This window comes from Magnolia sinica, chromosome 8, assembly GCF_029962835.1.
Source record: "Magnolia sinica isolate HGM2019 chromosome 8, MsV1, whole genome shotgun sequence".
Lineage (NCBI taxonomy): Eukaryota > Viridiplantae > Streptophyta > Magnoliopsida > Magnoliales > Magnoliaceae > Magnolia > Magnolia sinica.
Genome location: NC_080580.1, coordinates 90,426,979 through 90,452,105, shown reverse-complemented (window position 1 = coordinate 90,452,105; position 25,127 = coordinate 90,426,979). Strand labels below are relative to the sequence as shown.

General features: G+C 38.5%; 2 protein-coding genes across 4 annotated transcripts in view; one reads left to right on the top strand and one right to left on the bottom strand.

Annotated features, from left to right (window-relative positions):
• The window catches only part of LOC131253672 (uncharacterized), a 29,555-nt gene extending 23,835 nt beyond the window's left edge, over positions 1-5,720 (top strand). The window contains exons 4-5 of one of the 3 annotated variants that reach the window (XM_058254781.1): positions 2,683-2,748; positions 2,892-3,148. In XM_058254781.1, the coding sequence (XP_058110764.1) occupies positions 2,683-2,740 (58 nt within the window). In that variant the 3' untranslated portion in view covers positions 2,741-2,748; positions 2,892-3,148. Of the gene's footprint in view, positions 1-2,682; positions 2,749-2,891; positions 3,149-5,567 lie in introns of those variants that run through there. The other 2 variants (XM_058254780.1, XM_058254782.1) reach the window with 2 other exon arrangements.
• Positions 5,721-5,880: 160 nt separating this feature from the next.
• LOC131253671 (uncharacterized) lies at positions 5,881-9,009 on the bottom strand. Its single transcript, XM_058254779.1, has 2 exons — positions 7,915-9,009; positions 5,881-7,834 (listed from the first exon to the last, which is right to left on the bottom strand). The coding sequence occupies exons 1-2, from the start codon at positions 8,253-8,255 to the stop codon at positions 7,159-7,161; spliced, it is 1,017 nt and encodes a 338-aa protein (XP_058110762.1). The 5' UTR covers positions 8,256-9,009; the 3' UTR covers positions 5,881-7,158.
• Between the last annotated feature and the right edge of the window lie 16,118 nt (positions 9,010-25,127).

Below are 25,127 nucleotides of genomic sequence, written 5' to 3'. Positions count from 1 at the left end.
TGATTCCCTAGGTATTGTGTTCTTTCGAGTATTTATACCTGAAATCTATAGAACTTACCAGTGTACATGCTTAAAAAGCTAAAGAAGCCAGTTGCGTTGATTGATTGCTTTCCAAACCGCTTGCAAATTTTCAAATGTGTATTATATTTCCATTGATGCATGGCAGATGAATGGATTGGATGGCATATGGACATGTTTGCTCTGGACCACCGTATCATGGATACATATATTTATGTCATGATTTTGTGGAGCACCATAATATTTTGGGTTGAATTTCCACACTTTTGCATGCCAATCCAAACAGAAGGGAAACGAAAATGCATTTCTGCAACATATGCTACAAATCAAGCAGGTGGAAGGGAAATTGAAAGCAGTTTTTTCAATAGGTAATCCATGATCTTAGTTTAACCTTCCCCTTTCCCCTCTCAGGTTCACTCTATCCAAACAGGTTAAACCAATTGTTTGATTGCACTGCTTCTGTTGGTAGAGAATCATTATTTGGTGCAGACAAGCGTTTTAGATCCCAGACCATGTGGTGGGACCGGAACACCCACAAAAATGGCAGTGTGGGGTCACCTTAAAGCTCAATTAGTTATCCCTTGATTTCTTCTTGAAAACCTGACATTGGGTCTGCAACTTGGGTTTGGCCGTTTGGGTTGAACCCGATTGACCTAATCCGAGTTTGGGTCGTGTTGTCAAGGTCCTCGGGCCAGGTTTGGGTTGGAAAACATTGGGTTGAGCAAATTCGGGCTGGGTTAGATCAGGTTGGGTACCATCCACATATATCGGGGTAGGGTGGGGCCGGGTCGGGTTGGGTCCTTGGAGAGGAATTCAGGTTGGGTTTGGATTGGGCACCTTGGATGAATTCGGGTTAAGTTGGGTTGTGGGTTTGGTCCTCTTGAGATCCAACCTGCCCAAGTTGCACCCCTACCAGAAACTGTCAACTACTAGTAGCAGGTTAGCTGTTAATTCTCCGTTTTATTTTATTTTATTTCTATATGAAGGCATGAAGCAAATTTCTGAAGTAAATTAGGCAAATTGGCCCAAAAAATGGGTTGAGATCCGGTCCGGGTTTTAAAACATTGGTGTGGATTTACGAGCATGGTCATTAATCTCTGATATGTTATTACCTGAATAATAGATGCTTTAGCTCCCTACATGCTCCAGGCAATGCCAATGTGGCACAGGTTTGCTTGACCCAGATCTTATATCAGGTGGACCCCTTAGCTGCCCCAGTGACAACAATCAAACTGGTTCACTCAATGGGTGGGGCACAGTGTTGGAGACAAATGGACAGTTAAGAAAGAGTTGTCCAAAGGTTCATCTTCATTGCACACGTGTCAGGTAATCTGATCATCAAGTGACCTCACATGTACAAAATAATAGAAGGTTAAGAGACTGAACACAGGTCCACTTACAACTTATGTATGTTGCCCACCAGTGGGGATGGTTGCCTTGCTCTTGATGCAGTCCATCTTAATGGAGGGTCCGCCAGATGATTGGAGTGGATCTTGCTTGCATGACATTTGTGAGATACCAAATGGTTGGAACGCGGATAGTGTCTAGTGAGGTGCTGGACGCACCCTGTCCAGCGCCAATGAAAAACTGCCATGTGTGCATAGGATAACCCAACTTATAAAGCAAAAATGGCAATCTTGATTCCTTGCTTAGGTATTTGCCATAGTTCTAGAACTCAGCAGATTGACTTGAAACTTAGCTGAGTTGACTCGATGAGATTTCGAGCCAAGTATCTAGAAAACTCAGTCACAAGCATGACCTAGTGTCAAGCATGAGGTGTTTATCATAGTTATAAATTAGATGGCAATCGATATCCTTTTACCCGATCACCCGACACATCCAACCCGAGAAAATCGGATTCGAATATTGGTTTTTTTTTACCTGATTCAACCAGGTTACCTGATTACCCGACTTGTAAGTGGGCTGCATACATATATTACCATCACCATATCCAATTACCTGATTACCCAAGGGAATTTTTACAATGTACATAAATAATAAACATGTTTAACTATTGTTAGACATCTATTGGATTGTTAAAATGAAAAATATCGAACAGTTCTAATTTAACATGTTCTTGTTCTTGGTCTTGTTACTGCCTTATAGGAGCTATGATCTTTTAATCACGCTAACCTTTGAATCTTGGATATGAATATGTGCCATTAAAATTCATTTTTTTATTTTCTGAATTCATCTTCATTCACAATCATCCGTTGAACAAATGTTCTTATGATGGTTCTTGTAGCATAGAATCGAGAATATAACATTTCAGATCATCATTATCAAAGATGCAACTCGGGGTGAAACCTACCTCTACCTCGTTACCTCGACGGCTGCTGTATCCTATTAAAATTCAAAACCTGTTAATCAAGGTGAGGATTTACATGAAACAAGGGGATGCGTGAGTGTGGTCAACCTGTTCATTAGTTCCCAGTGCATGGGGCCCACCTTTACATGTTAGTGCAATCAGGCCCTTTTATTAGATGAAACCCTTTGTGTGAGGCCTATACTCTAAATTTCAACCAAATCCATAACTATAGTCTAAAACTTGGTGACTCGACTAGAAACTCAATCGAGTCAACTGGAATTGATGAAATTTCAAGTTGAATTTTCAAGTATGCATTCCACTTCAAACACTGATCATTTATATATTGAATTATTTAGACGAGTCAACTTAAGACTCAGTCAAATCTTCGAGTTGACCCAACCCAACTGGAGTTGAGTTTTCAGGTTATTAATCTATGACTTTTACACATTATTTCTCAGCTCTAATGATTTAATCCTCTCTTCACTATTTGATTTTAAAGAACAAATTATGCCTTTAACAAGAATTTGTTGCATATTTTCATGCATGTACTCACTAAATACGATAGATCGATGAGTTGTTGAGAGACAGATATTGGTGATGAATGATGTCGTCACAAAGGTATAAGAATGTTTTCTCTTTTTCGTGTATTTTGTTTTCCTATGATATTTTATTGTTTCTATTAACTTCATTGTTAAAGAAGAAGAAGAAGAATAAGAAGAAGGGCTTTTTGTCTATTGTTTTTCATTTTACAGTAACATGTAGCTGTGTTGACATTAATATAGAACTATGAATCCAAATAGACATACAAAACTTGAATTCTCAGATACCAAGTCAAGCTCAGGTATTGGCAGCTATCAATTTTCTAACAAGAAGGGTCACATTTTACCAGTATATATTTATTAACATATTGCATGGCCAATTAATTGAGGCCATCCATCTTTCTTGACCCACTTAAGAAGGATGACTGAATGAAAACATGAAACACAGACGTGGACTTGTTTTCTTTTTGAACTACCCATTTAAAAACTGCTCGTTAGACATACGATAGGATTGCCTAGTTGACACAATATTTGGACGGCTGTCCATCAACTATGGGGTTTCCAAATGGACAGACCAGATGATCTGTCCATTCTTCCACATGGGCCTGGTCCAGCCCATTTTCACCCATATGTGTGAGTCGTACTAACCATTGATTAATGGTCTGAATAGCCTGATAAAAGTGGTTCTTACACATGGAGATGGCTATCTTTTCCACATGAACATGCTACATGGAGTGCAAATATTACCAACGCTGATGGAGAGAGAACCATCAAGAGTTTAGAAATAGAAAGAACCCAACATTCTATTCAGCCCAAATGGACAATCATCCAGAAACCTCTTAATTCAAGTCAGTGTTTTAAATAGCGAACAGCGTGCAGCATAGCTTCACCCCTTTGAAGCGTAAGGTGTAAGCGACATAGCATGTGGAGTAAGCTACACACAACTTTAAGGTGCTTGATTGCACCAATGCCAACAAAATGCAACCGAAAGTAATAGAAATGGCAATGATTAAGTATATAGGTAAAGAAAGAGCAATGAAATTGATTTAGTATTGTTATTTATATTATTTTACTAAAAGCATTAAAATGGTTGATTGATTTTTATTGGAAATGAAAAAATGTAACAAATCATTGAAAACCTCATGTGAGCTACATAGCATGTAGTCTACGGAGCATTTAGCATATGTAAATTACAATGTAGCATAGGCCATGTGTGATTTAAGCTATTTTCATGAGCTGCATAGTCTTAAAGCTATGCTACGCTGGGTAGCATAAGCTACATGCCACATAGCATAGCTATTTAAAAAACAAATTCTAGTATTAAGAAAGAAGTCAACATCCTATTCAGCCCACGTGGTTAGTCCGATTTGTCAGCATCTTGCTTTCATGGTTGGGCAACCGTTGTTTTGAATGGGTTAGATGTCACAAATACAAAGCATTGGATCCACCACTTGAATTAGGAGGTTTTTGGATGATTTGTCCATTTGTTTCTATTATTTCCTATGGTGTAACTCACCTGATGATTGTATATATATAGACTTAGTTTTTTTCGGAAATCCTGTCATGTCATCATTGTAAGGCTTACTTGATGAGCGAATTGTGTGAAAACAAGATGGTGGACCCTACCATAGAAAACAGCAGACAACTACCTAAAAGCCTCCAATTCCTGTGGTGGCCCACATGATGGTCGGATCGGCCTAATTTTTTAGGGTTGCCAATTTCATTTTTTACAGACCCTTCTGAGGGGGATGCCATGAAATCATCATGGTGGTCCCACGATTAATCTCTGTAGAATGAGCTAATTCTACAAATATTGCAGAGGATCCCGAGAGGAGGGAATTTTGCATGGAGTCAGTTTAGCCACTTTGGTGGAGACTTCATATTACATCGTGGCCGCCCATTGATTCTCACATGATCAGAGCCGTCCATGTTATCAATTGTTTGCAAACTAGGATCTACTAAGATACCTATGTGGAATGGATGATTGTCACCACTAATATCTCTAGATTGACATAGAACCATGGAAAAAACAAACAAACAAACAAACAATGGCTTGAATCGAAACTCTAAAAATCAATGATTTCATCAACTGCTTGTGATTATAAGCTATTGTTGAGGAAATGGACAGTTCAAATCATGGGACCATCTCAGAAAGTGTGACCCATTCGGTGGTGACATATGCTGGATCCTATGCTAGGAGAAATGCAGAATAAGCTAGCCATATGTTACATTGCCCACCTGCCTTTTCAGCAAGGAGGTCGGTTGCTCTGGAACTACGAGTCCTCTGGTAGTATAGGGGAAAGTCCAACACTAGCAGGGTTGTGTCCACTGCCCACTTCTAACCATTGGTGTCACATGGTTAGTATTTTAAATGGGCAAATTACTATTTAATGTGTTTAGGTCAATCCACACCGTACAAATTGTGGACCCCATAATGCATGTTTGGTAGCCTAAAAATCACGCAATCAGGTTATCTGATATTTCTGACCCTATGGGATTTTTTTATTTTATTTTTTTATTTTTTTTTTTTTTCACTTAAAAAAAAAAAAAATTTATTATCGAATAAAATTTTGAAGTTTTTAAATAAATTCTGAGCACTGCTAATTTTATTATTTCTTAAAAACACGGTAAAAAACAAGTTACGAAATTCATCATTAATTTATGATATTTTTTTTTTATTTTTTATTTTTAATGATGACAAGGTGTCCCTATCCATTTAAGGCGAGATTATTCTCTACAAATGCACGCAATCACACACCAATCATGTGCATTGGGTAATCCACGGGGAGGGAGCAAACCCACGACCAAAGCCGTTAGTCCAAACGGTGACAGGTATGATATGGTAATTTGTGCCATCCAAACATGAAATAGCGCTATACACACGGGTCCGCACCATATGCCAAATATGCAATATCATTGTAGTAGTAATCATCATATGATAGCCACACTGATAGTAGAGAGAGAGAGAGAGAGAGAGAGAGAGAGAGAGAGAGGATATCCAAACAGCCGCAGGTAGAAGCAATAAAAATAGATAGAAAGTACAACGGATATAGAAGTGTCTACATAAAATACATAGTGAGAGATGATCATTAAAGGTATTTAAAAGGATGTGTAAAATACTCAATGAAATCATCATCCATCTCTTCGTTTGACAAATTGAAATCAAAATCTTCATATTTTCTCTTCTTCCATGGGCTTAGACTTGTGTTATGCAAAAGCAGGGGATGAATAATCTCTGAATATGTGTCACGGTATTTAGCTACTGTGAAGTGCACATCAAAGTAGTCATACACATTACATCCACTGTATCAGATAGCAACAACAGCATGTTCGCAAGGGTGCCCATGGACTTGCCAGTCATTACATGAGCATGTTCACTGTTCAAGATCCACCTTCACTACATCTGGACCGTTCGCATAACAAACCTCCAACACTGCTGCATTATGTGACACGGAAAAATGCACTGAACATGTCTCTACTGTGGGAATAACATTTTCCATTCCAGGAACCAAGATTGTCTCCCAGTTCAAACTATTTTTAAACCTTTCTTTGAATGTATCTATCATATAATGGTGGAAGTGTACCAACACAGAAGTGATAGGCAGGTTTCTCCATCCCTCCAACTTACCCATCCAACTGACCATGAGGTCTAATTCATAAGTATCACAAACATAATAATGCTTCTCTTCAAAGTGAGATGTGGCCCAGTACTTGGGATTAATATCCTTCACAAAATCCCATTCTTCTTTGAACTCATCATGAATTTGACACATGAAAGCATCGAATTCAGAATGAACCTTTGTATAAGTTGCACTCTGAAAAAGCACCCTAAAATCCGAGCATTTGTACTTATGCCAAATTTCTCTAAGCAACTTCCCATGAGAGTATCGAAGAGATGCGTGTGGAAAAATACTGGTAAGTACCTCAAGAATCCCTTCCTGTCTACTTAATATAAGTGTTAATTTAGGTATCCATCCTAGGACTTGAGCCAACTCACCACAGAACCATTTCCAACTCACTATGTTGTTTGATTCAACGAATGCAAATGAGACCGGGAACCCATCATTTTTTGCATCAAACGCCATGGCAAAGAGCCATGAACCTATGCATTTTCCTTCTATCTTTACATGATCAAGCATCACAAGTGATCGGCATGCTTGTCAGAAACTGCAAATGGTAGCTTTATATGCAATAAAAAGCCTTAAGGAGTTGTCTGATGAACTGCTAAGCTTTGCTGTGCTTCCTGGATTTGTTCTCGATTTCTTTACAAAGCATCTTGAGAGCTGGGACAGATTATTCTGGGACGGATTGTTCAGAGTGTATCTCTTTTAGCGCAAGCTCTTTACCCCTCCAAACTTTGTCATAGCTTACTTTTATCCCATATTCTCGACTAATCTCATCGACAATATTTTTGGGTGTACATCGCAATTTTTTTAGAAGTCGGTCCTTGACTAAACCAACAATCCATTTCCTATTGGCTTGTCGATGCGTTGTTGTGATTGACATTGTTGATTCATTTGCAGCTTTACAAGTATGGTTACCCTTCAAAGATTTTATCTTGTATGTAGGCTTGTCAGGAAGCTTACATGCATTTATGCGCCATGAACAACCATCGTTACTGCATTTCGCCTGAAAATGGCCATTGCCTGACCTGGTTCGCTTGTATTCGAAATATGAACGTATGCTGTACTCCCTCAAAGCCTTGTGGAAAGCATTTGCATCTACAAATTCTTGGCCACCTTTTAAAGCCAATATCATTTTCGGCATCTCATTTACAACCATCCCACAAGGCGGTTCTTGATTTTTCATCAACAAGCCATCCATTTCATGCAACTCATTTGATGCCTTTGGAACATCATTGTTATTAGAATTAGTATTATGTGATAAAGGTGCCAGTGTTTCATTGCTTTCATGTAATTCCTTCCACAATGCTTGATTATCTCCATTATCATCATTCTGCAATAGATTACTGAAGAAACAAAGACAAACAAGAGAGAGAGAATCAGTGAACTACATAACTGTGAACACAAACAAATAGTAATGAAGTACCTGTGAATCGTATTGGGGATTGAAAGGTTTTGGGCACAAAAAACAAAGAGCTGAATAGGCTCGCTGCTTTGAGGAAATGCTTCTATCATATTTGATACATCGTTGTCATTTTCAATCGGCACAAGTGAATCCAAATCTAAACAAGGATATTTGTATTCGATGCTGCTAATGTCGTTCGACTTACAAATCCCACACACTTCAGATAAAATCTTGAGGTAATTGACCGCTCGATCAACATAAACAATGCGGTTTTTGCCTCCCTTGTAATAAACCTGGTTAGATTCCCAAATGAAGTCACCCCCAAATCTACAGAGTACCAGCACCTTGTTCGTGGACATCATTTGCTTATTTTATAACTGAACACCTGTAACAAGAAAACTGTTATGAAGAAGAAGCTCAAGAACAGTTTTAACATTTATGTTTGGAAAAGAAAAGATCTAGGTTCTTGTCTCCTCATTATCCTTTTAATCTAACATCAGTTTCAATGTAATTATATCATAGAAGCATGATTTGATTTTCAATAACATGGACCTCCTGCACCTGAACGTGAACGAACCATGCTCCAAAAATTTCCCAGACTAGAAAATCATAGTATCTTTAGGCTCAAGTCCACTATGACCACCCGATGCTTCACCCCATGCTAGGCTCAAGTCCCAAAACTGAGCTCAATCCATAATTCATACATCGACCAAACAGTTGGAAACAACGCACAGGACAATGCTCACCCTTTAAATTGTTTCCCTTGATGTGACCTGCTTAAATTATGGATGGGTCTGATTTTTGTGCCGCACATAAAATTTTTTTATGACATTTTAGTTGGAGGAGATTTTATAAAATAATCACAGTAGACCATATAAAAATTAAAGGTGGACATTTCTCTCCCAACCATTTTCTTTGGTGTGATCCACATAAGTCAACTTGATTTTTTTTTTTTAGCCTTGAGCCTAACGTGGGATAACATATCTAATGGTTGGAGTGGATTTTACATGAACATCAAGGTGGGCCCCCGCCAAAAATAAAGGGCAGACTTCCTTGGCAATTCTTAGAAAAATATTTAAGAAAAAAACTGGAATTTTATGGGACGCTCAACCTATTTTTTTGGGGGGCTGTCATAATGACCATGTAAGATTTATTTACTCTGATCATAATAATAATAATAAAAATAAAAAATAGGCCCATTTGTGATTCGGGTGTAGACCCCCCCGCAAAATAATAATAATACTAATAAAAATAAATAGGCCCATTTGTGATTCGGGTGATCTACACTAAGAGAAATAGTTTGAAGGATGAGCATTGCCCGTATTCTAATATGTGGTCCACCTAAATCACCGATGGAGCCAAGTTTAAGGTCCTAAGCCTAGTGCGGTGAATCATCTAGTAGGTAGTTAGGGTGGATTTTACATAAACATGGTGGGGAGGCCTACCCCAGCGAGCAACCCCTTTGAGAGGGAAGTCTGATTGAGTCTTGCCCAATAATTCCTTCGGATAGGGCTCTGCAGGGCCCACTGTGATGTATGAGTTTTATCCACGCCGTCCATCCATTTTGAAATATCATTTTAGGGTACTGACCTAAAAATGAGGCAGATCCAAGGTTCAACCGGACCACAGAGGGGAGATTGAACGATCACCATTAAAAACTTTTTGGGAGCCATAGAAGTTTTGGATCAAGCTGATATTTGCAATTTCCCTTCATCCAGGTCTATGTGACCTTATGAACAGGTTGGATGACAAATAAACAACAAGGTGGACCTTATGAAGGTTTCAACGGTGGGCATCATTGTCACTGCTGCTTCCAATGGTGTGGTCCATTTGAGTATTGAATCTGCTTCAATTTTTTTTTATTGATAAACTAAAATGATCAGGAAAAATGGATGAACGATGTGGATAAAACCCATAAATCATGGTGGACCCCACAGAGCTCCTGCCTGGACTGATTTTTCAATCAGGAAGCATGAAAACATTTTTAGAAAAAGGGATCCGTATGTAAATCCTATATTAACTAGGTATTTTTTTGAAAAGTTCCCCAGAAACGAACAAAGATGAAACACCAAATCAATCTCTATCATATCATGTTCATACCCTCAATTGGAAGAAGAAGAAAAAAGGAAAGAGAAGAAAGAAACATCCGTACCTTTTGCTTTTTCCGGTCGAAATAGAACCCTTTGGATAGACCAAAGACCCTTTTTTGAGAGGAAGGATCTTGAATTATATGATCTGAAATCTTTCAGACCTTAGTTCCAAGATGGGGTATTGATTATGAGCTATTAGTCCCATTATAAAAGTCTCCCATATTGAAAGCTGGTTGAGTAGGTGGTCATCGGAATAAAATAAAGCCATTGTCTCTTTTCAACCAAACAATGGTTTAGTATTATTCATCCAGTATCTTTCAATTTGGGCAACCTTTGGTGGATGAGTTGTCTATGGTGAGTCCCACCATATGAACGGTTTGGATCATTAGCCCTACTTGCACAAATTAAAATCACAAAAAGTGCCTACTTTGCTTAAGGGGCACGTTTTGGACCTACAAAACCAAACCCATTGACTTAATGGGGAGGAAGACCCACATTTGATATTTTTCTTGGCAATTGATTGGATGGCTTGGATCAATCGAATAGATTAATCAAAACCGGATGTGGAGCTTGTATGATGGATGGAATTGGTCAAATGAGCATAGACGGTGTTGATCTCATGTGGCTTATTTGTGGGCAACCATTAGTGGATGGGTCTCACTTACTTTTTTCTCTTGAATTTTCTCCTTAAACTTTTATCGAGTGCCCTTCAAACCCTTTCGTGCGTAGGAACTTGGGTCCCACCATGAGGCTTGGTTTTCAAGAAGCATGACCTCCTGTGATGAACCATGCCCTAAAAATTCCCCAAACTAAAAAATCCTAGTAATCCAATCTTTAGCTGTTTAACCAGTAGGTGGTGACCACGTAATTTTCTCATGACTGTTAATTTGCAGGCATAGTCAGCCAAATCATGGTCTTAATTAAGGGTTTGTTTGGAAGCATGGATTCGAAACCCCTAGATTTGAAATCCTCTTGTTGTGTTGGCACCTTAGATTGAGAATTAACTTTAAAAAGTAGCCATTCATAGTATATTTGAAGGGGTTTGAATTTAATTATTAAATCAGCTTTAATATTTCTAATTAGTGAACTTATGTAATTTTTGACACAATGGTTGTAATAAGCCCGCTGAAATATATACTTTGCCAAAAAATGATGAAATTCCATGACTCGGATAGGCCACAAGCATAAGAACACGTCCGAGTGACTAACCAATGATTTTAAACCATTGATTTACATGGATAGTGTTTGGACGGTGCTGATCATCGTATTAGAGTAATTATAGTAATGCAATTGATAATCTAATTATTTTAAGATATCATTAGTGGGCCATGTGTCCAATAAATTAATAGTCTAGTGACACACATGTTACACATGCAACTATGAGAATGATTTTAGATGCAATCCAAGGTCTCACCCTGGATTTCAAACCCCTCAAGGGGATTTGAAACCCATGGTTACTTTATGGTGCCAAACAACCTAGCGGATTTGAAATCCCCTTAGATCCCCCCAAATCCATGGTGCTAAATACCCCTAAAATCACAGCCCCACTTATGCAATGAAAGGGTTTCAGGTTGTATCACATCCTCTTGTTCTGAGCCCCTCTCTTAAGATTCATGTAGGTTAACTCGATGTGTTCCATCAGTCCTAGGGCTTTTGGTACGTTAGTTAAGTTCTTTACCGTTGTTTCCTACTTGTTTCCTACTGTACCTAGACCCAGACCCGGCCAAAGGTGATACAGACCGAGTTCAGGTCCAGGTACTATCTTTTGATGACCCAGACCCAAACTTGATCAGGTTCAAGTGCCTCTTGGGTTCTAGGACTCTGGCTTACAAATCGGGATCATCAACTCAGGGGCCACAATCATCCAAATGAAACTTTAGGGCAAGGGCCATCAACTGTGGGGCCCATCGAAGAACGGTGTAGATCATCTACCATGAGGACAATTTTACAATTGAATAAACAAAGATGCTATATAAAAAGGGCCAAACGTGGAATGTGCCCATTAAAAATTTTGATTTTTCCAAGCCCTAACCTGGCCTATTGACGGTCCTACGAGAAAGGGTAACCAATGCCAATAGGTGTTTTATAAAAGGGAATTTTACAAAAAAGAATTAAAAATTACCTAATTAATATAGCATTTACGTTCCCGTATTTTTTCCAATAAGATTTTTAATTAGTTATCTATATAATTATCATCCAACCATCTTCCATTACGCTTTCTTAACAACCTTCGTCATGCTTTCTTAATGTCTGCCATGTGACCAAATCAGTTGTAGGTCGAGTTAGTTTCCATTACGATGTTTATGTTCACCTTAATCACCAGGTGCTTTACCTCATAATTGGAAACAATGTATGAGGCAATGCTCACCCTTCAAACTGTTTCTCTTGGTGTGAACCACTTGAATTATGCATGGGCTTATTTTTGGGGCCAAGCCTTTTTAAAAACATTTTACGGAGTGGATTTTATAAAATCACCACTGTGGCCCTATAAAACTCATGGGTGGGTCTAGACTAGGTGTTTTCTTTAGTGTGGCCCATCAAAATTACAGGTCAACCTGATTTTTGGCCTTACATGTAATGTGTGATTACACATCTAATGAATCAAGTGAATTTTATATAATTATCATCCAACCATCTTCCATTACGGTTTCATAACAACCTTCATCATGCTTTCTTAATGCTTGTCATGCAACCAATTCGGTTGCGGCTCGGTTAGTTCCATTATGATGTTTATTTTCACCTTAATCACTAGGTGCTTGTTAATTGTAGTCCCAAAAATCAGCTCGCCGTAAAAATCATATGGACTAAACAATTGGAAACAATGTACAAGGCAATGCTCACCCTTCAAGCCATTTCTCTTGGTGTGAACCACTTGAATTATGGATGGGCTTAATTTTGGGGCCCAACCTTTTTAAAAACATTTTATGGCATCTTTTGGTTGGAGTGGATTTTATAAAATTACCATGGTGGCCCTATAAAAATCACAGGTGGATCTAGACAAGGTGTTTTCTCTGGTGTGGCCCCCCAAAATTATAGGTCAACCTGATTTTTGGCCCTAAGCGTAATGTGGGATTACATATCTAATGAATCAAGTGAATTTTACATGCACACCACATCACCGCAGGACTCATAAAAAATAAAGGGAGGGCTTCCCTCACCCTTACTTTTTTATCAACCACTGTGATGAGTACATGAGATCCACTTTTACTATTAGATGTTTAATCTCGCTTTAGGCCTAGAGTAACAAAAAGTAAATTAGGTTGACCTGAGATTTAGGTGGGCCACAACAAAGGAAACAATTAGCACGAGACATCCGCCCTTTATTTTGTAGGGCTCATCGCGATGATTATATGAAATCTTTTCTAATCATTAAATGCCACACCAAAATTTAGACATGTGGCCTAAAAATATGCACATCCGTCATTCAGTGAGCTATATGAAGGGAAAAATTTTGGGGGGAAAATGTTGCCTTGTACACTTATTTCCAATTGTGTGGCCCACCTGAATCACAAATAGGTTGAGTTTCAAATACTCGGCCTAAAATGAGGTGAAGCACCTAATAATTGGTGGATTTCATAAAATCATCATGGTGGAGCCTACTTGATTGGACAACCCTATTAAGAAATATAACAGTGATCTAAATGAAGGTATTGGGATCATAATTACTCAATTCAATGGGGTAGCTTATGAAAATTCTTTTTAACGAAGAACTAATGTCAAGCCAATCTCTATCATATCATATTATAAACTCAATTGAGAGGATAGGATTGATTCAAATCTACCCTTTGCCAGGTACAACTGAGATGAGTATGTTTTTATATTTATATTTCTTTTAAGAGGGAAGCTGAAATAATATAATGAAAGAAAGGAAAGAGAAGAAAGAAACATCTAATACTTCTGTAGAACGGTTATACTTGGAATGGATTGGCTATGGTATTTGCAATTATATTGAGTGATATGATTTGAAGTCTTTCCAATCTTCCGAATACAGCTGACTAGATGTTACTTGAGGTAGGTGTTACTCTAACAGTGTGGGGCCCACCTTGATGAATGTTTTGTATATTCATGCCATCCATCCTCTTTTTTTTTTTAAATTCATATCAGTACGTGATCCAAAAACATAAGAAGATCCAAATCTTTGGTGGACTGTACCAATGGAAACAATGTTTATTGACTATTAAAACTTTTTGTGGGCCACAAACATTTTGGATCAAGCTGATATTTATATTTTCCCTTCATCTAGGTCTGTATGACCTTATGAACAGGTTGGATGACAAAAAAACATCATAGTGGCCCTTGGATGGTTTCAACGGTGAGTGTCATTGTCCCCACTGCTTTCTATCGTGTATCCACTTGATTTTTGGATCTGGTTAATTTTTGAGCTTTCCTTGTAAAATGAGACGGAAAAACAGATGGATGGCATGGATATGCAACATATTCATCAAGATGGGCCCCACAGTCAGAGTGACACTGACTAGCGTGCTACCCGTGTAACACCCAATCCGCTCCTTATCAACCTCACTACACCAGAAGTTTCGAAAGTAGAAAATTCATTGAGTAGGTGGCATTGGAAGAAAATACGGCCATTGTTTCTATTAAACTAACAAAAGACTAAATATTATGGATCCAAGATCTTTTAATTTGGATAACCTTTGGTGCACGAGTCATCCATGGTGAGTCCCACCATATGAACGGTTTGGATCACCGGAACATCAGCCCTACTCGCACTAATTGAAATCACAAAATGTGTCTAGGATTGCTCAGCAGAGCATATTTTGATCCTACAGAATCATACCCGTTGACTTAATTGATAATTTTACTTGGCAATTGATTGGATAGTTTGGATTATTGGATTAAATTATTCAAAACCTTGGGCAACCACAGGCGCAACCTGCACAATGGATGTGATGTGTCAATGGGCAGGCATTTCTCTGCATATATGAGCATGTGGGACCCACTTGTTGGAAAACATTAGGAGTGTTTCAATTACATATGTAAATACTGGTAAGTAGTTAATAATTATTTTTGAAGGGTATTTGTTTAAGAGAGAAATATGTAACATTTTAAAACTCAACATTTGAGTACAAAGACTAAGATCTTGGATTTGAGGGTGTTGACACTATAATAGTAGGGTCCATTGACACCAACTTTGACCATGCTCCAATTTTCACTACTTGAGCACACCACTAGAGCTGGGCATCAGACCGAGTCGGATTGGATTGGGTCCAACTCAATTCGGTCCGAAATCTACATGAGCTGACCCGAACTCGACCCGATCCGGGACGGAGTCTAGGACATTTGACTTTAACCGATCTGATGCACGGTTAGCCTGACCCGAACCGAGTCTGACTTGGACAGGAAAATCGAGTCGAATCGGGTTGGGTACGATTCGAATCGAATTTCTTAACGGTGAAAATCATTGTCCCCGCTACTATTTTCGATGTGGTCCATTTGAGCTTTAGATATGATTCATTTTTTTTAAATGCTCTAAAATGATCACGAAAAATGGATAAACGGTATAGATATAATAAATACATTATTGTGGAGCCCATGTAATTTTGATCTCATTTGAACCGTTCATACAACTCAGAGCTCGAGGCGCGTCTCCGCTCGTCTTTGCATGACGCGGCTATAAGCAGCTGCCTGTGTTGACGGGATGCAGATTAGATATTGACAGGTTGAGCATGTCGGCTACTGAAGTGACATCACCGAGTTATGTGGGCCCCACTATGATGTATGTGTTGTATCCACACCATCCATCCATTTTGAAATATCATTTTAGGGCATGAGCCAAAGAATGATGTAGATAAAAAGCTGTAGTGGACCCCACCACAAAAAACAGTGGGGAGAGTTATTCTGTATATTTGAAAGTCAACCTTTTCAAAAGTTAAAAAAGACACGAAATAAGGGAAAACATAAATATCAGGTTGATCTAAAACTTTTGTGGCCTTTAGAAGTTTTTAATGGTGGGCGTCATTGTCCCCACTGCTTTCTGTGCTGGGGTCCACTGGAACTTTGGATTTAGTTCATCCTTTGGATATTGCCCTGAAATGATCTCTCCAAATGGATGGAAGGTGTGGATACTAAGCATACATCATGGTGGGGCCCACGGAACTTGGTGATGTCTCGCTACTCAACATTAGATACGGATAGGTTGAGTAGAGAGTCTGGACCTGTCAGTAGCAATCCGCTGAGTAGCTCGTCTTTACATGACACGTATCTACACTAACTGGCAGCTGTAAGATGCTGCCTGTGTTGACGTGCTGTGCACGTAACTCAGTGAGCTCTTATCTTATTGAGTAAACTCTGTTGGGGCCCACCGTGAATGCATGCGGTTTATCCATGCCGTCCATTCGTTTTTCCAGATCATTTTAGTGGTTGAACCCAAAATTGATGCATATCCAAAGCTCAAGTGGACCATACCATAGGAAAAAGTAGAAGTATTAATTTTCACTATTGAAAAATTTATAAGGCCCAAGTGATGTTTATTTGTCATCCAACCTATTCATAATATAAATATATGTGATAAATATTCATAAGAATCACTTCGGATCAGATCGGATCAGTCCGAATCGGATCCATTCGGTTCGGATCGGTCCATATTGACCACGATCCGAACTCGTTTCAAAAAACTGTCGGATCTGAATGGCCCTACTTGATCCGCCGTCAGTTCGGTTCGAATCGGGTCGGATCTGGTCGGATCGGGTTAGATCCATTGGATCGGGTCAGACATCTACACACCACTTTCGTTGCGTAAACCCGAGTATTGCCCAAGGATGCCGCACATGGGGAAAATCTCCCAAATGTCTACATAATCAGGTTAACATTCATCCCATTTACAACACAAATGAGGGTAACATATGACAATACAACAAATATCAAGAGACAAGCAAAGGTAACTAAGCCATAAGGGTAGCTGGGCAAGACCCTAAATAAAAGTGTACAAATCTAAATGTGCCTATAAGGATTATACAAACCACAATATAGATAATATATAGAATGCAAAATAACAAATGGGGAGAACTATAATTTACTATTGAGCTTGCGTATGTCTCAGCTTTAGGCTTTTCATTAGGCTTTAAAGGAGCACCCTCTAGCACTAATGCACTAACGCCCTAAGCTACTCCTGAACATCTGCATATGTTAAATTGAAGGTACCAGACACCAATGCAGTGATGAAATCCTGTCAAGATTATGCGCACAACATATTAGGTAAGCATAGTTTCTAATAAAGAAATAATGTGCAACATGTGGCTATAAGTGTTAATCTCATATATGAAATGAATGCAATAACATAATGAGTACTACACAAGTTAAGTCTTTGCATGAATGTTTGAAATGTACTAAGACCCGGGAGATGCACATCACAAGTGAATTCCGCAAGATGATTAGGAAATCATAACTAACACCAACACCACCTGAAAATCATAACAAACAAGTGAACTCTGCAATATTGCTATGAATTTACAAATGAATTCCAACTCCACCCAAAAATTAAATAGATAAGTAAATAAGATATGTGCTTGCAATGACTAGCACACGAAAGGGGTTGTTTAAACGATGGATTAGGAGCCAGTGAAAATACTTAAACGTATGTGCTACCACAATATCCAGCCATCCAATAACGCTCAGGTGCTATGAATGCATGATTAATCTAACATTTATTAGTCCGATTTGCAAATAGTCCATTCAAATAAATTTATATAACCAGCGGCCAACCTTGATCCAATGAGAAGACCCTACAATCACCAAGTCACATGTAATTTCAATGAAATAGTCCCTCCCAACAAAGCCAACAAGCCAACAAGGCACTAATTAAGTTCATTCAGTATCGTGAAAAAGGGATTCCACATAACAAAACCAATTAAGGTACAATGATTTACATGGATGGTAAGTATACAACCAATTTTATTTAATCAATTGCATAAGATGACCACTAATTTGAGGTACAACTTCATATATTCATGAAGCTGAACATTTTGGCATTTAAACACATACGACTTACACCAAAGCATGTTATAATTCATGTTTATATGAATCATACACGACAAAGGTTATATTCAAGTGGTTTAGAGCATTTTAAGGAGTGCACATAAATGGATCAACCTAGACAAAGGAGCTAAACATGTTATAAGTTCATATACAAGATTCTAGAGTTGAGGATTCTATAAATTCATCCTAAAACTAACACATGTAGTGTAGAGTACAATAGTTATCTCATGATTCACAAATCAAATAACAAGTTATTCAAATATAGAGACTATGGCTAGACTAAACATGTCGTCGAAAAGCTTGAAGAGAATTTCATCACCTTAGTATAGGGATTCTTTGATTCAGACGTTGCCTAGGCGTAAAGAATTGGGGAAAAGATCTAAACCCTAAGTTCGAGTACCATTAATGACTTAGATTTAATCGTAATTAAAAGTTTAACAAGGGTTTACCTGCCTCAATTATAACGACTCCTAATTTGATTCAGTGAATAAGGGCCCGAAATCAGTAGGAAACCAAAGCCTGCACAAAGTCGACCTTGCACATAACTCCCATATAAGAATGAGCTGCCTTTAATCACTTGTCGGGTCTTCGAAACCTAACATATGCAAACCCTAATATTAGAACTTCCGAGATGTGAAAGAACACAGAGATTTCTAACCTAACTAGCTTCACATGGCCAGAAAATTGAGGGAAGATACATATGCATGACTAAACGACCTCTTAGCTAGCAAGATGAGGATCCTGTTGGCTTATGATCGACAATTCTTGCCAGGAGAGACACGGGTAGCTTGTACGCTCCGAATGTGGAGATGCACAATCCAAATCGACGAATCTACCTCCCCCTTCTCTTCTTCCCTCTTACTTTCTCCTCTTTTTCTCTCTCAAACCCCTAATTTCTTAGTGGGTTGAACCAAATGGGGATAAATGGATATTTATACCCTAAGTTTTCCCCAATTCGAGTGGCCCACGTGTTAGATTTCTACAACTTAACACAAACCATCGATCAAACCAACAAATGCTGTTGTTTTGACCAACAGAAACTAACAATGTATCGGTCGGAACAACAACACTCACACATTTTTTCCTACTTCCTATGCTCCTCCTATCAATCGAACCGACAAAGCCTTAATTCTGCATATACTTAAATCATTTTCACTACTTCAAGATCCCAAGTGTGTCCGGATCGAAGAAATACATTCCAACTGCTCAAAATGCGAATTATAAATTGGCCATAACTTCTAATACAATATGATTTACAGGATATGTAACCTATAAATTTTAACTGGAACAAGTCATTTGGGGCTAACCAACCCTCATAAGTAGGTCGCGTTGCTCCGTTTTCACGAGAAAATGACACATTCCTATTCAAAATTACAATTTTATGAAAAGCTTATTATTTTCAGTAGGATTTATGTTAGATGTATCTCTTTCATTTTATGATTCTAGTATATGATGTCTTTGTAAGATTTGTTTCTTATAATACTAGGAATCATCAGGTAAAGTTAGAATAAGACTTATTGTTTTTAATAAGTTCTATTATTTTGGATAAGTTTGGATTGTTAGAATTAAGATTTCACCTATAATTTCTAAATTTCAAGCTTTAAGTATGTGCGCACAAGTACGATTACTTGATTATTTGAAAAAATTTCAGGTAACACCAGAAGACTTCCAATAACCAAGTATTGGAGGGGCTAGGGTGTTACAAATACATTTGTAATTTCACCTTGAAAATAACGTCATAAAGTATGAGATCCATCAAAGCTTTGATGCTATCAAAATTCATGGGTCCCACAATGATGTGTGTGTGTGTATATATATATATATATATATGATCTATATTGTCCATCCATTTTACCATCTTATTATAGGGCATGAGCCTCAAAATGAGGCTGATTGGAAGCTCAAGTGGACCACACCATAGGAAAGAATGGGGTTAATGACGTCCACCATTCAAAATGAAAACCTTCATAAGGCCACAAGAATGTATATCTATCATCCAACTCATTCATAAGATCACATTAACATGTATGAAGGGTATACACAAATATCAACTTGATCAAAAGCTTTTGTGGCTCCCAAAAAGTTTTTAACATTAAGCGTTCAATTCCCACCATTTTCTTATGGTGTGTGGTCCACTTGAGCTTCAAAGCGGCATCATTTTTGGGCCATGCCTTAAAAGGATTAGTTGGTAGAACAAATTGATGGCGTGGATAAGATACAAACATCCCGGTGGGCCCCACAATTTTTATATGTGAAAGTTGTATGAATTCAATGCTATGGAATAAGAAGCTTTCAAACAACCTCACTGTTGATGTCAACATTAAGCTTGATGCGGTAATTACATGGGTAAATAATCATTACCTATTTACTCCTCATTGGAAGGTCTGACGAGTTTTTCCCTCATATTTTTCTCTTTTAATTTCCTTTAATTTTAAATTGGAGATCAAGACAAAGGAGAATTATCTAAACTCCAAATGAATAGTACAAGTGTTGTTGCCAGACTATTTAAACCATTAACTGTGTATAAGGGCCATCTTAATAATAGAATTAGATGAGAGATTATATCCTCTCGACTCCTACAGTAGTTAATCTTAATTAAGGTTGGACATTTATCACCCACCTTTACTTTGAGTGAAGATCCTTGAGATGGTGCAGATACTGTCAGATCAAAACAACTATCCATTCAGCCATTTGAAGTGGTGTCAAAATGGTATCAAAGCAATCCACTATCGATCTCTAGTTTATATAGGCAAAAATCAAAATAAGTGGTATCTTTCTCATTTAGATCTAAAATTTAATTAATAATTGTTTGTCCATTTTCTAGTTAAAATTGCAAAACTGATTAGCATAAATGGCCATTGACTAATAAAAGACAGGAGGGGAGAGAGAAGGAAATTGAGAGGAACTTTAACAATGGATACTTGAACCCATGATCTCGTGTTGAAATTCTTTTGAGTCTACTATATTTTTGTTTACTTATTTAAGGTTTTACATGAAAATACATTCGATGAATAACTTTTTAAAATGTCTTGAGGTGCTTAACAACCCTGCAATGCATATAAAACAGCAGTACATAATAAAATCATTGTACTGGACAGAAGCAGCATCATCTACGCAAGGTTGTATGCGGATTTTCTGGTCATGACATAAGCATGTTCAAAATTCAAGATCTACATTCTCTATTATCTCTACGGTTTGGACGACAAACCTCAAGCTTCACTATGTTGTGTGATGCAGAATAACGTTCTAAGCACATCCCTACTGTAGAATGAACGATGGCAACGAATGTGGATTGCGTCCTACCCCCGGCCGTCTCCAGCTGGTGAGTATATTGGTAGGAGTGTTTGTTTTTTTTTTTTTAATTCACGGATGGAAATAGAAGTAAATAAATAATCATTATTTCCCGCTCATGCACAGTCACTCACGATTTCTATTATCAAAGAAAAAGTTCAAAATTTTGTGGGCCCTCCATGATATATGTGTATGATCCAAGCCGTTCATTCGTTTTAACAGATCATTTTAGGATATGAATATAAAATTGAGGAAAATATAGAGTGCAATGGACCACAACACAAGAAACAGAGGGAGTAAACACCCACCATTGAAAAATTCTTGTGGGCCATAGGAGTTTTGCATCAAGCTAAGATTTGTGTTTTCCCTTCATCTGTGTCCACATGATCATATGAACCGGTTGGATCAAAAATACACATCATCGTGTGACCCACGGATGGCTTCACATTTCAATGATTGATGTCAATATCCCTTTGTTTGCTGCGGTGTGGTCCACTTAAACTTATAATCTGCCTATTAATATCACTCGAGTGGGCCCGTGCTACAATATTCCGGAGTAATGGCCTGTGGTACCACAAACTTCCCTCACTCATTTCCACCCATTTTTTTAAAAAGCAAATTCCGAAAATCGAGGTGTAATTACCTTTGTATTTCCTCTCTTCCAAACAACAGGAATAAGTTATAATTGCCTATTTACCACCATTTACCATTGTAAATAAGAAAACAAATGGCTGGTGTACCACACACCAGATATATAGCTGGTGTATAGACGTCAGCAAGTTCTGTGGTTACCATAACGAGGTATGTGTTATATCCAAACCGTTCATCCATTTGGCGAGCTTCTTCTAAGGCTTGAGACAAAAAATAAGACAGATCTAAAGATAAAGTGGGCCACACTGCAAAAAAGGTCTACCATTGAAACCCTTTTAGGGTCACAGAAGTTTTGGATTAATATGAAATTTGTTTTTCCTCTTCATCTAGGTCGTTGTGACCGATTAGATGGAAAATAAACGTTATGATGAGCCCTGCAAATTTTTTAACTGTGAAAATCAATATCCCCGCTGCTATTTGAAGCGTTTCCATTTGAGTTTCGGATATGATTCATTTTTTGGATAATGATCTAAAATGATCTCGGAAAGTTGATGAACTGTGTGGATATAATAAATACATCGTTATGAGGCCCATGTAACTTTGATCTCCTTTGAACCGTCCGTATAACGGAGCTCGAGGAGCGTTGGCGCTCGTCTTCGCACGGCACATCTCTGCGCCAGGTGGGCGCGGATTAGATACTGACAATCGGAAACGGACTGGTTACTCTCCCCGCCACCAGTCAACGGCTAGTAGTTGGTTCTCTATGGGCCTCAACATAATGTATTTGTTTCATCCATTCCATCCATCTATTTTTATTGATCATTTTATAGTACGAGACCAAAAATGAGGTATATTCCAATCTCAAGTGGACCACATTATAGGAAATAGTGTTGAATTAGCATCAACCATTAAAAACCTTTTGGGGGCCATAAAAGTTTTGGATCAAGCTGATTTTTGTTTTTTCCCTTCATCTGAGCTATATGACCTAATCAGCATATTGGATGTCAAATAAAATGTATAGTAAGCCTTAGGAGGATTTTAATGTTCGATATCCAATCACTTCTTCTTTTCCTGTGGTGTAGTCCACCTGAGATTTATATCCTTCTCATTCTTTGGTTGAAGCCCTAAAATGATCTGTAAAAATGGATGAACATAATGGATGAAACACATACAGGACAGTGCCCCCACATGGCTTAGTCCAGCTAGGCTAATGGGCTGATTTCTAGTTCGGGCTCATTCATTGAGCCAAGATCAGGGTCCTAGCCCTGGCCCATTGTCACCTCTATTGAGGATGAACGGTTAGTTTCAGTAGCCTTGTAGCAGGGACTGTTTTACATGAACCCAGATCCAACGGCTATCACGGTCCGGAATCTACTGATGCAGCATTGATCATCTTAATTACTTAAATGCCCTTTTAATATCTTAATGCCCCTTGTCATCTCCATTCATTGTATTAAATGATTTAATAGGGACTTGGATTGGGTAGTAACCCCTTCTCGGTGGTGGAAAAGTTCTTTAGACCCCACCACGAAGTGTGTGTTTTATCCACGCCGTCCATCCTTTTTTCCAGTTCATTTTGAGGCATGAGCCGAAAAATGATACAGATCCAAAACTCAAGTGGACTACACCATAAGAAATAGTGAGGATTGAATGCCTGCCGTTGAAAGTTCTTATGGTGTGGTTCACTTGAGCTTTGGATCTGGCCCAAGAAAAATGGATGGACGGCATGGATTAAAACACATACATCATGGTGGGGCCACAAAGTTTTTCCACCATCAACTTTGGTAGTGGAGTCACTACCCAGTAATTGTTTTCAATGGCTTTTATTAGTATATCTTTCCCTGCTAGCAATCGTGCTTGCACGTTAAATCCAGATCATACGCCATTTGAAAATGGTTGTTATATCTTGGGTCCCACTTTTTCATTTTTGGAGTTATTTGATACTCTGATAGTGGATGAGCTTGATACACAGGCACTCAGAAATTATACACCACTCATTTTATTAAATAAAATTAAACCATCTAAATTGTGGAACCCACTGTCAAAGTCCCAAAAACAAGGTGGCTGAAAAGTTCTAACTAGTGATTATTTGGACGCTTGTTTACTGAAAGATGACCGTTGGATGTTTCATTTTCAACCGTCCAATGAATGTGCACCAATCCAATGGCTAGATAATTAGGAAAATATTCATTCTTGGTCCACCAAACATATAAATCAGGACCCGTAATTTGTACGGTTTATTTCGGATTACTTATGTCTCATGTACACATTTTCTGATTGAGTGCCTGCGTATCATCTACCACATTCTACCAGAGCATCGAAGTTTTTCTCCCATTCATTTCTCTATTCCATAACAGCCGTGATTCTACGTGGGGTGGAACGCGTGTCAGATATCGAGGCAGATGGGGCACGTGTCAGAGGCGAGTGTGAGCGATGAAAGCCGTTCACGAGGGAGTGGGCGTTGTGAACGTAATATGTACAAAGAAACACGGCCGTACACTTGTCAAGTGGGCCCCACATGTAAGTTTGAATTTGGACCGTTGAAACCATTTTCTTTAACGAGTTTGATCTGCCTGATCATTGGCCCACCAAAACTATATTAGTTTTGATCCATGCCACGTTCGCAGTATGCCTTACCTGATGAATGGCCCAGATCTATGCACGAGTGACATCACGACCTGTAATGGCAGCATGACGCTAGCACAATGTTGCCAGAGAGAGCTGATTTGACCACTTGAGTGCCGGCAGAGGCACGGCTGTTTCTTACGCCAGCATCATATCTGAACTCGTGGCATGTATAGATGAGATCTAAACCGTTGATTCTGCATTTTGAAATCTTTCGGGTCACATCGTGGACGCGAACGTAGGTTCGTATCAGTGCAGGTCATCCAAACCGTTCATTATGTGGACAGTAGCGTGCAGATAACGTGGACAATACGCTACCCAAATCAGATCATAAATGTGAACCACTTTAAAACTTATTTTCAACCGTCCATTGTATTCTTTCGTATGCACCCCACCAGATGTGGTGAACGGGCAGGGGGCCCACTTGATGTGCAAATAAAGTGTGAATATAATGTTGCTTGTGGATGGAGGATAGAGGTTGTTATAATGGGTTTGATAGGATTTGACAGGATTTGATTGAGCATTAGACTATTGTGAAAGTAGAATCCATACTTACATGCGGTCGTTAAAATGGACCTCTCTCTCTCTCTCTCTCTATATATATATATATATATATGGTTCCTCCATTTTGCCTTATATATTATT

Bases quoted from the DNA above. Each gene is read 5' to 3' on its own strand.
- LOC131253671 (XM_058254779.1), bottom strand. From the start codon at position 8,255: ATGATGTCCACGAACAAGGTGCTGGTACTCTGTAGATTTGGGGGTGAC. The intron at 7,835-7,914 runs GTACTTCATTAC...TTGTTTCTTCAG, and splicing joins ATCCCCAATACGATTCACAG to TAATCTATTGCAGAATGATG.